Source organism: Hemicordylus capensis, chromosome 10 (assembly GCF_027244095.1).
Source record: "Hemicordylus capensis ecotype Gifberg chromosome 10, rHemCap1.1.pri, whole genome shotgun sequence".
Classification (NCBI taxonomy): domain Eukaryota; kingdom Metazoa; phylum Chordata; class Lepidosauria; order Squamata; family Cordylidae; genus Hemicordylus; species Hemicordylus capensis.
The window spans coordinates 28792339-28805165 of record NC_069666.1 but is presented as its reverse complement, the minus strand read 5'-3'; the positions used below and the strand labels follow the sequence as shown (position 1 = coordinate 28805165).

The 12827-nt window shown below is 52.9% G+C and overlaps 1 protein-coding gene across 2 annotated transcripts in view; it reads right to left on the bottom strand.

The window, feature by feature from the left end:
* Nucleotides 1-1852: 1852 nt before the first annotated feature.
* The window catches only part of MYO1E (myosin IE), a 76336-nt gene continuing 65361 nt past the window's right edge, over nucleotides 1853-12827 (bottom strand). For both annotated transcript variants that reach the window (XM_053272022.1, XM_053272023.1), the window contains exons 23-28: nucleotides 11151-11297; nucleotides 9271-9428; nucleotides 8752-8847; nucleotides 6778-6979; nucleotides 5870-6039; nucleotides 1853-2875 (exon numbers count right to left, since the gene is read on the bottom strand). In XM_053272022.1, the coding sequence (XP_053127997.1) occupies nucleotides 2799-2875; nucleotides 5870-6039; nucleotides 6778-6979; nucleotides 8752-8847; nucleotides 9271-9428; nucleotides 11151-11297 (850 nt within the window). In that variant the 3' untranslated portion in view covers nucleotides 1853-2798. The remainder of the gene's footprint in view (nucleotides 2876-5869; nucleotides 6040-6777; nucleotides 6980-8751; nucleotides 8848-9270; nucleotides 9429-11150; nucleotides 11298-12827) is intronic.

The window sequence follows — 12827 nt, the reverse complement described above, 5'->3', positions numbered from 1 at the left end:
ATCAACGTGCAAATTCAACTGATTGGCTGAAAGCGGTACCACTTTCCATATAAGGGCCACACTGGATTAGGGGACTGGCCCTTGAGTATTTATTTTGAAAACTGTAAATATCAGGGAGGGGGTCCTAAAAGAGTGCCCCCCACAAATACTATTTGAGGTTCCTCCCCTCAAGGAAATCACAGCTGCCACAGTCTGGCCACCAGCGCCTTGTCTCGAGGCAAAACATGGGCTGGCCAGTCGCAGGATTCACACTGCATCTAGCCTGGCCCTGGTGCTTTGGAGGGGCAGCTGGAGATGGCAGAGCTGCTGGGGGTTGCCTGCCTACCCGCCCAGTGTGCAGGGTGGGGGGCAAGCCGAGGTCGGGGACTGTTGTATGTTTCTGCTGTGGAGTTGGGGGGCTAAGGATGTTTTCCGGGAGAGTAGGCAGCTTCCTAAGGCAAGAAAACAAATGGCACAGTGGGGAGAGGGCTGCTGCGGCTGCTGCTCCCCCCCACCCATGCGGGCAGAAGAGTCCCCATTCACTCATTATGGGATGGCAGTAGATGCCAGCATCTTGTGCTCCATCAACCCCCCTGCAGTTCAGCACGACTCCTGTCAACCCACAGACGAGCAGCTTATTTGTAACTCAGATTGTCACTGCTATAAAGGCAGAACGTCGTCTGGGGGGAGGCCTGAGGTCTCCTTGGCTCTCCCTTTGCAAAGAGGCAAGCTCCTAGTCCCTGTGGCTGCAAGGAGGCTGGGAAGTGCAGCAGGGGCCTTCATTCCCACACGAGCGGGGCTCAGGCCCCCTGCGTGGACTTCGCCCCTCACAAGGGCTGACAAAAGCAGAAGAGGCAAGCTTAGGCGATGCGGGTCCAAGATCTCCAGCTGGTGCCCCCTCTTGTCTTGGAAGCACAGAGCACAGGAGCGCTCTGGCCGCCGCGTGTCAGGCAGTTTCTCAGAGTAGGGATGCTTAATCTAGCTGCCTTCCACATGGTCGGACTGGATAAACCAAAATGCTTGTGCACAATACTGACACGCAAGGCAGCACTCTTGACACCGGAGTGGAGAGATGCCGCCGCCGCCGCCACCCTCGTACTACTCAGTGGATGTTGGTGGCCAAAAACGACTCTCTCTTCCAGTGGTTCCCAACCAGGATTCCTCCAGATGTTGCTGAACTATAGCACCCATCACCCCCAGTTACAATTTGTGGCTGGGGATGCTGGGAGTTGTAGTTCAGCAGCACTTGAATACTTGGCCCCCTCGTTTCCCTGCTGTAGCAAATGTGGAAGCCTCAATCCAGGGCTCTCTGCTTGATGTCCATTCAGCCATGGCACCAAACCCGGCAGTTGTAGGAGGCTGCTGGGTGGCTAAAGCACTCTCGGTCTTCTCCCCACGGGACCCCTGGCTTGAGGTGAGCTGCATTGCCTCTATGAAATTCAGTTAATTCAGTTTTCATTGAAAACAACACATTTCAAGACAGACACTTAACTGATTGGTTTTAATCTAAGCTGGGTTTTGTTGTGTGTGTTTTTAAGTTGATGTTATTGGTTGGTAGTGCCACTTGCCAGCAGAAATGGCTGCCAGCGAGAGGCGGTTTGTAGCATCGTTATGCCTGCAGCGAGGGAGCAGCTTCTGCCGGTGCTCTCCTTTGCTCTGTGCCTCTCCTGAAGTGCTGGGCGGCTCCACACCCACCCACATTGCCTCCCCTTCCAGGGCAGTGGTGCTGGGGGAAGCAGGCCAGGCCCATCAGCACTGCTTTCCTCGCCCAGAAGGAGAGGCTTCCTACCCTGAGTACCAACCACGACGCAGCTGTCATCTGCTGGGGAGCGGGCAGAATCAGCCCACCAAAGAAAGCCCCTGGACGCTCGTGTTCCTTCCTATGTTTTATTGATGGCGCATGGGAAGAGAGTGGATAAAATGGGGAAGCATCAGCGCTCGGGCCTGGGGCGGGAGGCGGCTGGGCTGACAGGCGCTTGCACCCCTGGCTTGATGGCTCCCCAGCAGCACGGCTGGCAGCGTCCCTGGCCCCTGCAGGCTCCTCAAGCTCCCTGGCTGGAGAAGCACAGGGCAGCGCTCGGGGGTCCATTCCGGCTGGGTTGCCTCGCTCTGCTATCTTGGTGCCCAGCTCCTGATGGGGGGAGGAGAGTGAACAGCCCCCAAGTCTCCAACCAGATGCAGCAATAATTAAAAACCAACATGGGCCAGCCACATTATCTCTGCAAACCATCTACAGCATTCAGGAGCGTCTCTTTGGGGAGCTGAGCCTTTTCGGGCATCTTCACTGCTCACACGCAAACAAGGACTACCAGCTCGGGCGACCTTGACCATACATGCTCTTTGGAGGGCGGCGGGGGGGGAGAAGCCATGCCCCTCTGCTTCTAAGGCAGGTAGCAGCATCACTCTGCTCCTCTGCAAAGTCACCCACAGAGGAAATGTGCACAATGTGCCATTATGGTGTGAGATCATGTTGAAGAGAGTCCGGCACAACGAAAGGCACTTGTAAGAAGTCTGACTCTGCCGGAGTCCTGGCTGGCAGAGCATCTTCCCGAAACTTCAAGGAATGGAATTCAAGATGCTCTTCCTCTTCCGTGAGAAAAACAATGGATTAAATTAAATAAATAAGCCCTTGTTTGGTAATTTGGGCATCTGAGGGATGCACTTTGGCTTTCTGGAGAGTAAACAGAGCAGCTTTTTCCTCCATCTTCCTCCTCTGAAGACTCAACTGCCGTGGAGTAGAGATTCCATGAAGAATGGGAGTTTTGCAAGGAGACCGCCACAGCTGGAAAGCGTCTCCATCTGTCTCTGGGCCTGCAGGGCTACACCTTGGCCACATAATTATTTGGGAACAGTCCTTGCTTCCCTCTTAGCCTGCCCATCCACCAGCCTGAGGGATCTGCAAAAGGGAACACAGTGAGAAAAGACGTGGGCAGACCCTGTTGACCCCAATCGAAGACAGCGCTGGATTTAAGACGACCCCTCTTAACAGAATAAAGGTTAAATACAGGTTTTATCTGCATTTACTTGAAAGGACCAGGAATCTGAATTTAAGACGAGCTCCTGATTTCTAATATCAAAAAGCATCGGGGGGGGGGGGCTAGTCTTGAATTCAGGTAAATACAGTCTGTGGGCAAGAGAGACACATTTTAGGGTGCTGAAGAACTTGACCTGCCCTGATGCTGTGATGCCTCTAAAGTACAGGACGTGGACTTTACAGGGTGAGGGAACTATGCCCGGGAGCTTCCGTGAACTGCCTCACGCTGTGATGGCAATTGTTGAGGCCTGGGGTTCACGCTGCTCTGTGCTGGGTGACAACAGCAGCAGGACGAGGATTCTTTGCTCTGACCGTGCTGCACTGTTTTGTACTTCATGCAGTCCTGGAGGGGAGTAGCTAGAGAGCGGCAGAGCATAACATACGAGGCGGCCAAGGCACGCACTGGAGCACTAGCCTTTTTTTCAGGGCCCCCCTCCTGGTGTTTTGGGGATGTTTCGGGCCATTTTCTGAGACTCCCGAACCTAACCCCCCAATTCCCATTGACATCATAATGCTTCATTATTTGTGGCTGTCGGTGCAGAACTTGAGCCCCACGAATAATGAGGTGCCCCCTGTACTACTACTGGCCATTTCCTTCTAAAGAGGAACAATATAAGATTATCTCTCATTGGGACTGCAAGTTCAAAATAAACTTCTTTTTTAAAGTCACATGATGAGCAAAAGTTTGGTATTATTCTGCATGAAATGGGTCTAAATTGGTTCAAAACCAGTTCAAAATGTCGGAACCAATTAATACTTGTTAAAGTTAGTATCTGAACCCAAACTGACCCAGCAAGTTAAAAATGTACTTGGGTTAAATAAGTAAATAAGCTAAAGGGAGAGAAAGTGCAAGTGATTGTATGGTATGATATATGACAAATATTTATATACCGCCCCTCAACAAAAAGTTCCCAAAGTGGTCTACATGGACATAAATAAATTTAACAAATGGCTCCCTGTCCCCAAAGGGCTCACAATATAAAAAAGAACATGACCAATACCAGCAACAGCCACTGGAGGGATGCTGTGCTGGGGATGGATAGGGCCAGTTGCTCTCCCCCTGCCATATAAAGAGAATCAGCACTTTTAAAAGGTGCCTCTTTGCTCAGTCAGCAGAAGACCTGTAGAAGGACTTGGGTCAGAGCCCCAGCACTGTCTAGGGTGGGATCCCAGATGCTCTTAGTCTACAATTCTCATAATCCCTTTGGCCACTCTGGCTGATGATGATGGGAGTTGTAGTCCAACAACATCTGGGGACCCAAGGATGGGAACCCTGGCTTAGGTGGACAGAAGCAAGCGTCCCTGTGCAAGGGTGAAACCATTGTGTCTGCTCAGGAAGAGAGCTGGTCTTGTGGCAGCAAGCATGAATTGCCTCCTTTGCTTAGCAGCCTCCACCCTGGTTTGCATTTGAATGGGAGACTGCATGTGAGCCCTGTCAGATATCCCTATGTTCTTATATGCCCTCCCCTCTTGCCTGTAGGCTTCCAGCGGCATCTGGTGGGCCACTGTGTGAAACAGGATGCTGAACTAGATGGGCCTCCTTGGGCCTGATCCAGCAGGGCTGTTCTTAGGTTCTTATTCCCCTGAGGGGAAGGGGCCACTCTGGAAAGAGCACCTCCATGCTTGCCTGCAGAAGGTCCCAAGTTCCCTCCCTGGCAGCATCTCCAAGACAGGGCTGGGAGAGACTCCTGCCCACAACCTTGGAGAAGCCGCTGCCAGCTGGGCAGGAGAGGAGAGCTGGTTTTGTGGTCGCAAGCATGACTTGTCCCCATAGCTAAGCAGGGTCTGCCCTGGTTGCGTCTGAATGGGAGACTTGATATGTGAGCAAAGCAAGAGATTCCCCTCAGGGGATGAAGCCGTTCTGGGAAGAGCAGAAGGTTCCACATTCCCTCCCTGGCAGCATCTCCAACGAGATAGGGCTGGGAGAGAGATTCCTGCCGGCAACCTTGGAGAAGCTGCTGCCAGTCTGTGAAGACAATACTGAGCTAGATAGACTAATGGTCTGACTCAGTATATGGCAGTTTCCTATGTTCCTATGGGTAGACAGTACTGAGGTAGATGGACCAAGGGTCTGCTTTGGTAAAAGGCAGCTTCCTATGTTCCTCCTTCCAAAGGGCCATGGAATGCATTGAATTTCCAAATGGCCAATGGCCACTCCAACATTCCACACATCCCTTTGGCCCTTTGGAAGGAACCAGAGCTTTCAGCCGGCATTCGCTGACATTCCGTCCCCAGCACAGCACCATCCCTCCAGCAGCCTTTGCTGGCGTCTCTCATGTTTCTTCTTTAGATTGTGAGCCCTTTGGGGACGGGGCTTTATTTGTTTGTTTATATATCTCTGTAAGCTGCTTTGGGAACTGTTGTTGAAAAGCAGTATATAAATATTAGTCGTACTTGTATGCGTATTAATTTTAGTTCATTCCCTAGAGATCTGCTTGCATGCAGAAGGTCCCAAGTTCCCTCCCTGGCAGCAGCATCTCCAAGACAGGGGTGGAGAGAGACTCCTGCCTGCAACCCGGAAGAAGCCGCTGCCAGTCTGTGCAGATAATACTGAGCTTGATGGACCGATGGTCTGACTCATGTTCCTATCGCAGGAAGAGGATGGGGAGGAAACCCACCTTTGGAACTATGAATCTGCCTTCTAGTGGATCAGCCCAGGGGTCCACATCGCTCAGGCCTTTCCAGAAGTTCCCCCCACCCCAGCTCCTATAGATCCTGGGACCTGCAGCATGCAAAGCTGTGCCCCCACTGAGCGATGGGCCGAGGGGCATGAACTGGATGCTCGTCAGCTGAAGAAACGAAGCCTTTCGTCACCTGGCAAAGGAGGCCCGCAGGACGGCAGTGGAGAGCCCTTACCTTCTCTGATGATCTCAATGACATCGTTGGCGTTGAAGCTGAGTTCATCTGTGTCCTGAGCATCGTAGGCATACAGCGCCCTGCACTGAGGGACCTGAGGCTTGGGTTTCGGCTGGGGCTTGGGCCTCCCTCCTGCAGGCGCAGGGCGGCTCGTCGTCTGCCTGCGTGCACTAGGAGGACACACGGGGGAGCTGTGAGGCTCTGGGAACCCCTGGGCTCTTGGGCAAAGGAGCCTCCAACAACCAACAAATCCCCACCCCCAACCCTGATTCACAAAAGAAAAGGCTTTCAGAGAGAGGCGCTGCGGCGGCGCTGGGGAATCTGCCACCCCAATCTTAGCTTTGCAACACACCCACTAGGCGGCCTTCAACCAGGGGTGGGCAAACCTGGCCCTCCAACTGTTGCTGAACTACAACTCCCATCATCCCCAGCTGCAATAAATTGCACGCACACACAGGTACCATGGTCTGGTGCACACTCCTCTCTGGATGGTGACCAGCCGGTATAAAAGTTCCAGTCTCTTAAAAAGGAGCAATTCTCAAGAGCTCTACAGAACATGGCCATAATCACGGCAGCTCACAAGCCCCACTGGTGCTCCGATACATTCCATTCGAACCGGAGTGGTCAAAGCACAGGATGGCTGCACGCTGATGCAGACGGAAGTGGGAGATATTCAAAACATGGCCCACTGCCAATGAATGACCTTTCAGCCCACTGAATGCCTGCTTTCAGACCAAAGGGCTTCTAACCCAGAGTTTCTCAAATCTGGGTCCCCAGAGGTTGCTGGACCACAACTTCCATCATCCACAATGGCTGTCCAACAACATCTGGACCCAAGTTTGAGAAACCCTAAGCTCACCAACTAGATGTACATGATGCATATGAAACTAGCATGCGTCAGCCCTTACCCGGCAGCGCCCTGGTCTGGCACCTTGAGGAAGTCCAGGCTGTCTGGTTGCTGAGAAATTCTGCCTGCTCCGCCGGAGACCTGTGGCAATGGCGGGCGCACCATGCTTGTGTACAGGCTTCTCTGACTGGCCCGCTGGCTGGCCAGGCCTTGAGGATACAGTGCCAGCTGTGGGGCTTTGATCACCCCGTTTTGGTGATGACCTGGAAGGAATTCAAGGCATGAGCCAAAGAGTGAAACGTGGCCCCCTCCCTTCAGGGAGAGCACTCACTTCTCCAGCTTGCTCTTTGCATGGCCAACCTCCCGGGGAAGTTGCGCCACCCCAAATCAGATCATAAAAATGCCTCCAAAAATAAATGCTTCAACAGCAGCTTGGAAGCCTTCAAGCGTGGCTTAGACAAATCCATGGAGGACAGGTCTACCAATGGCTAATAGTCTTGATGGCGTCAGGCTGCCTCCAGACTCAAATCCCAGTTGCAGGGGAGCAACCGTGGGGGAGAGGGCATGCCTTTATCCCACCCCCACCCAGGCCCACACCAGGGGCTTGGCTTAGACGCCATCCCTCCCCCCCCCCCGCGGCTGCCGTTTGTGAGAGCCATAGCAAGCGAACTAGCTTGCCACGGGCGGGGAGGCAGGAAGAATGGTCTCCCTTGATGCAGGAGGCAGAACTCTACACAGAGTTCCGACATGGGGCCGAGCCCCACCCCTAGCTCCCCCACAACTACTTGTGTCCCGAATCCGGCCAACATAATGTTGGCAACCCTCTGCCTAACCCGCAACATTCATCTGTGCCTCAAGTCCTACGGGTTGCTCTGCAAATGTTCTAGAGCAGCTGTAGTGACAGTCAGGCTTGAGGGAGGACCAGGCCTGAACTAGAGGAACTGTTTGGAGGGTGGGCTTCTCCAGATGAGGAAGAAAGCCCAGGAGAATCAAAGCCCTGTGGCCCCATCCAGAGTGAAGGGCAAGGTTTATTGGACAACTGCCTAGAGAGGAGTAGGGGAGAGGTGTGTTAGAGTTCAGTTCTTCCCCAGAGGCCTCGGAGTGAGGTCTGATCAGCAGCTACTGTAGGGAAAGGGGAGACTAACAGCCTTGGGCTGGAAATCAACTGAGAGTTCATTACTTGGAAGTAAGTAAGAAGGATAGGAAGCAGTTTAGTTAGATGTGTCAAGGGATTTATTTTTGTGTGAGTGCTTGGATGTGACTGCATGGTTCTTGCTAACTGTGCAAAGAGGCACCTTTTTAACATAGTGATTCACTTTCTTTAGCAGGGGGAGAGTAACTGGCCCTGTCTACCCCCAGCACAGTACTTCCAGTGACTGCCACTGGTGTCTATCTTATGTTTCTGTTTACATTGTGAGCCCTTTGGGGACAGGTAGCCATCTTATTTATTTATTATTTCTCTATGTAAACCGCTTTGGAAACTTTTGTTGAAAAGCGGTATATAAATATTTGTTTCATTCATTCATTCGATTTCTATACCGCCCTTCCAAAAATGGCTCAGGTTGTTCCTGGGGAAAGGGTTTTACTTGAATGGAAGCAGCGATGGTTGATGCCTCTATTGTTTTCCTTTTCATCCAATTATTAGTGGATTATTGTTAAAGGTTGTCACTCCTTCTTGGGTCCTGCCCTCGTCACATGCTCTTGAAGGCCTAAGACTGCACAAGCCTTTCTTGTCGTGGGGTGTGTGTGTGTGTGTGTGTGTGTGTGTGTCCCACTTTATTCCCCCAGAATATCCCCTTGGAAGGGTGAATCTGCTCCTATTAAAAGGTGGATGGTGGCCGCCTACCCGGGACTCCTCACAGCTAGAGGAGGGATTTTGTATTACCCACCAACACCCCATTTGATAGTTTCAAGAGCCTTCCTAGCATGGGACGCCTGGGATCCAATTAAGTCACTGGGCTTTTAATAACCGGCACAAGACTTGGGCCACTAACTGGGCCAACATTTGCCTGGGGAGCCGTTCTACAAAGCTGACCTGGGGGAGGTGGAGCAGCCCTCATCGGGTAGGTCTGGACTTGGGTCCTGCCGGAAGAAGGTCCTCTGGACTGGGTTACATTCCGTCTGGTGGGACCTGAAAGGCAAGCAGGAAACACACTTGGGCCTCTGTGGTGTTCTGCACAGCAGTAGCCACCAGGTGGCAGCAGCTGATCCTCATAGGAACATCGGCAGCTGCCATGTACTGAGTCAGACCTTTGGTCTATCTAGCTCAGTATTGTCTTCACAGACTGGCAACAACTTCTCCAAGGGTGCAGGCAGGAATCTCTCTCAGCCCTCTCTTGGAGATGCTGCCAGGAAGGGAACTTGGAACCTTCTGCTCTTCCCAGAGTGGCTCCATCCCCTGAGGGGAATATCTTGCAGTACTCACACTTCTGGTCTCCCTTTCAAATGCAAATCAGGGCAGACCCTGCTTAGCTAAGGGGACAAGTCATGCTTGCTGCCACCAGACCAGCTCTCCTCTCCTCCTTCCAGCAACCTGGGCCAGCAGCCTACTTACGGGAGTTCTTTGGGAGTCCTGGTCCGATGCTGACCTGCAGCACTTTGTTGCTTGGCTTGAGGACGGCCACGTCTCCCTGGCCTTGGCTGAACTGCACCTGGCGAGACCCCCCGGCGCTCCAGGGCCCCCAATTCTCCTTTTTCAGCTTCACTTCAAGTCTAGCACAGAGGTGCAGGAGGTGAGGTTAGTTACAGGCACAAGAAAGCACGGACACCACTTTCTAACATCAGGGGGAGCTGGAGAGGACCTCTCTCCCCCCAGGGAACTGGATGGGAAGGTGTGGGTCACACGTCCTAAAGGGCAGTGCAGAGTCTGAAGGGAGGCTGGGAAGGAAACCACCAAAGACAGGTCAGAGAGGCAGAAGCCGCTGGGAAACTCTCCCGTGCAAGCCCCACTGAAAGTGGGTGGGTGCTGCACAGGAACTCCGCTCTTGAAAAGGAGTGAGGGTTGGCCCCAAATCACGATTCCCACTGCACGGCCCCCAGGGGTTTAGAAACGCATTTTCAGCCCTGCATGCCTTTTGGACAGCATCCAGATGAGCCAGTCAGGACGAAGCACCACTGAAGGCCAGGAGACGGTCATGACGGCCTGAAGCCCCATTGCTCTTCTGGGGGCTGAGCCATGACTCACTTGGTCTCGACACGGTCCATCAGTGTGGTGCTGACAAGCAGATCTGCTCTGGAAATGTCTTAAAGTCAAGGAGAAAAACGGCAGCTCCTGTGTGCCTCCTCCCCTCCTCTCCTCTCCCAGCTGGTTAATTAAGGCTTCCTCCGCTTTGTTCTGTGCATTTAAGAACACCCAGGAAATGACAGCAGGGAAATGCTTTCGTTCTTTGAGACTCCTACACAAGCCGGGAAGCAGCTCCCTTCAGCACAAAAATTCCAGGACAGCAGGTTTGGCATCGAGTTAATTTTGGTTCCGTGCAGAACCCCACAGGCAGGATGATGGGCAGCTTCTATCAACCCACAAGGAAATAATCCTAGTCCTGCTGCAGCCTTCATGATGGAAAAAGCCGTCCCTTAAAGCAGGGGTTCTCAAAGGTTGGACTACAACTCCCATCACCCCCAGCCACAATGACCCTTGTGGCTGGGGATGATGGAAGCTGTAGTCCAACATCTGCAGATCCAGATTTGAGAACCCCTGTCTTAAAGTGCTTCTGGAAACTGACCATGTGGTTTCAAGCCCTAAAAACACATTGCAATTTTTAAAAGTCAATTTCATTATCCTCCCGTTAACAGCTAATATTTATTTTTTGTCATTAGCAAAAGGAGCAAACGGGCTGACAATTGAGAGTACCTTCTTTGTCGTCCTAATCAAGTTGGTGTCTGAACAATGCCCGGCCATGGCTTGAGCAGACCAATGTCCAGCTCTGGCCAGGGGAGGTGAGGAAGAGGAGCCCAAAGCCCGGCCTCTCGGCTGAAGTCTGAGGACCATCCGTATTTGGCTTCTCCTGCCACGCGCGGCCAGACTCTGTATGCGCCCCCCCCCACCCTCCCTCCACAATCTGCTCAGCGTAAGGAGGAGGGTGGGAAGGCTGCAGGACTGGACCCCAGGAAGGCCATTCTGGGCCCCCTTCCCTTCTCAAGGGTCCAGCCTCTCCCTAGCAAGGGGAACCCTTCACAGCGACAACCACCTTCCTTGTGAGACACGCTTCGCTTACAAGGCTCACGCATGAAGTTACCTCAGGCATCCTCTGCAATATTGCACGGGGGCTGGGGGGGGGATGACCAGGGCACTCCCCGGGGTCAGAGCACAGGCAGCCTCGCGGACCCCCCCCCCCCGCCCGCAAGGCAAGTGTCCCCTGGGCCACCCTCCTTGGACCCTGAGCCACACAGAAAGAGGCAAGCTGCTGCTGCTGCTGCTCTGAGCTCCTTACTCACGTGTTGCCAAATTTCAGGAAGAGCCTCCGTTGTGTTCGCTCTTCGAACCGCTTTGACAACAGGGTCAAAAACTCGGTTTTGAAGACTGACTCTAGGAGACTGTCGTATTCTTGCTCGTGTAAGACAAAGAGGTCGTCCTGCATGGTGCTGTGAAAACCAGAGCCCCCCCCCCCGGAAAGTCAGAACATGCCTCCCCTTCGCTCCAAAGTGGCCGAGGAATGGAAACCAGGCTGGGGCCCAGCAGGAGCAAGCAGGCTTGAGGGTCCAGGGTGGGGGTCGCTGGAATCAACCTGCTCCCCGTGGAGGGGCCCCCGCTGGCTCCCCGCTTTTGGCATCTTCCCCTATCAGGGAAGAGTTGCCCTCTCACTCCTGCCGGCCAAAGGAAAGCACAGCAGCTGATGAGGCCATGGGGGGGGGGCACAAGGAAAACCCCAGCCTGGCCCTTGCTGACCACGGTGCCTTCACGCCCCCCACCCCCCCCAGGCAGGGATCCTCCTCTGACACTTAGGAGCCCCTCTGGATTTTGATAGCGCCATCCTAATTAGCTTCATTATCCCACCACACTGAGATTTCTTTTTCTTTCTTTTGGAAGCTCCATTTGCAAAACACCCCAAAATAATTCTCCCAGGTGAGTTTTGCGTGCACACAAAAAGAGGAGGAAGAATGCAAGACAATGGCTGTCATAATCAGAAGGAATGAGCTATAATTAAAACACACACCTCTGTTAAGAATTGCGGAATGAAAGAAATCGATTAAGGCTGACTGGGGGGAAATGAGAGAAGCCTTTATGAGGATGAAGCAAAACCACAGAAGAGGGGGGAGGAGAAGGATCCCGTTCCAGACCCAGGGTCCCAGAGACACAACGGACCGGGTTTCACGATCAGTGAGACCCGGTTGAGGGCGCTGAGTGGGAAGAGCGGGCTCCCTGCTCACGAGCGGGCAGGGAGCCCTGGGTGGCCAGATCGGCCGCCCACACGATGGCCAGTTCCGAGCCGGAGCTGGCGGGGGCTGGGGAGCTCGGGGGCCACGTGGCCCCCAGAAGCCCCGGTATGCCCTGCGCAAGCACGCAGGGCATACTGGGGAGAGAGGCTGCTTTTAAGCCTCCCGGCCAGGGGTCTACTCGCGAGTAGCCACGGCGTGGAGCTGCGCCGCGGCTACTCACGAGCAGATAGCCCAGGTTTGCAGAGTGCTCGCTCCGCAAACCCGGGCTAAGGGGCGGGCTACAGGAGCGGGTTAGCCACTCCAGAACCATCGGGCTCGGTTCTGACAATCACAAAAATAGGGCTAGGATTTTCCAAGCCCGATTTTTGTGATCGTGAGAATAACCCCAACGTCTTTCGGTTTTGACAAACACGCTGACCTTCCTACACTTTGGGGGTGCTCCATGTCCACAGGCTGGGCTGAAAATTTCCAAAGGTCCCCCTAGCCTCAGTTCAGCTTATTGCAATCTTTGATCAAATCTACAGATTTCAACCCAGACACAGCTATGTAAAGAGAATATTGGTACAGATATAACCACAGATAAAAATATTATCAGGCTTTTCGTTTATAATGTTCTAGAGTTTTATTAATGGTTATTTATTTATTTATTTATTTATCTATTTTTTTATCTATTTTTTTATCTATTTATTTATTTATTTTTATTTTTTATTTATTATCTAACATATTTTTATACCA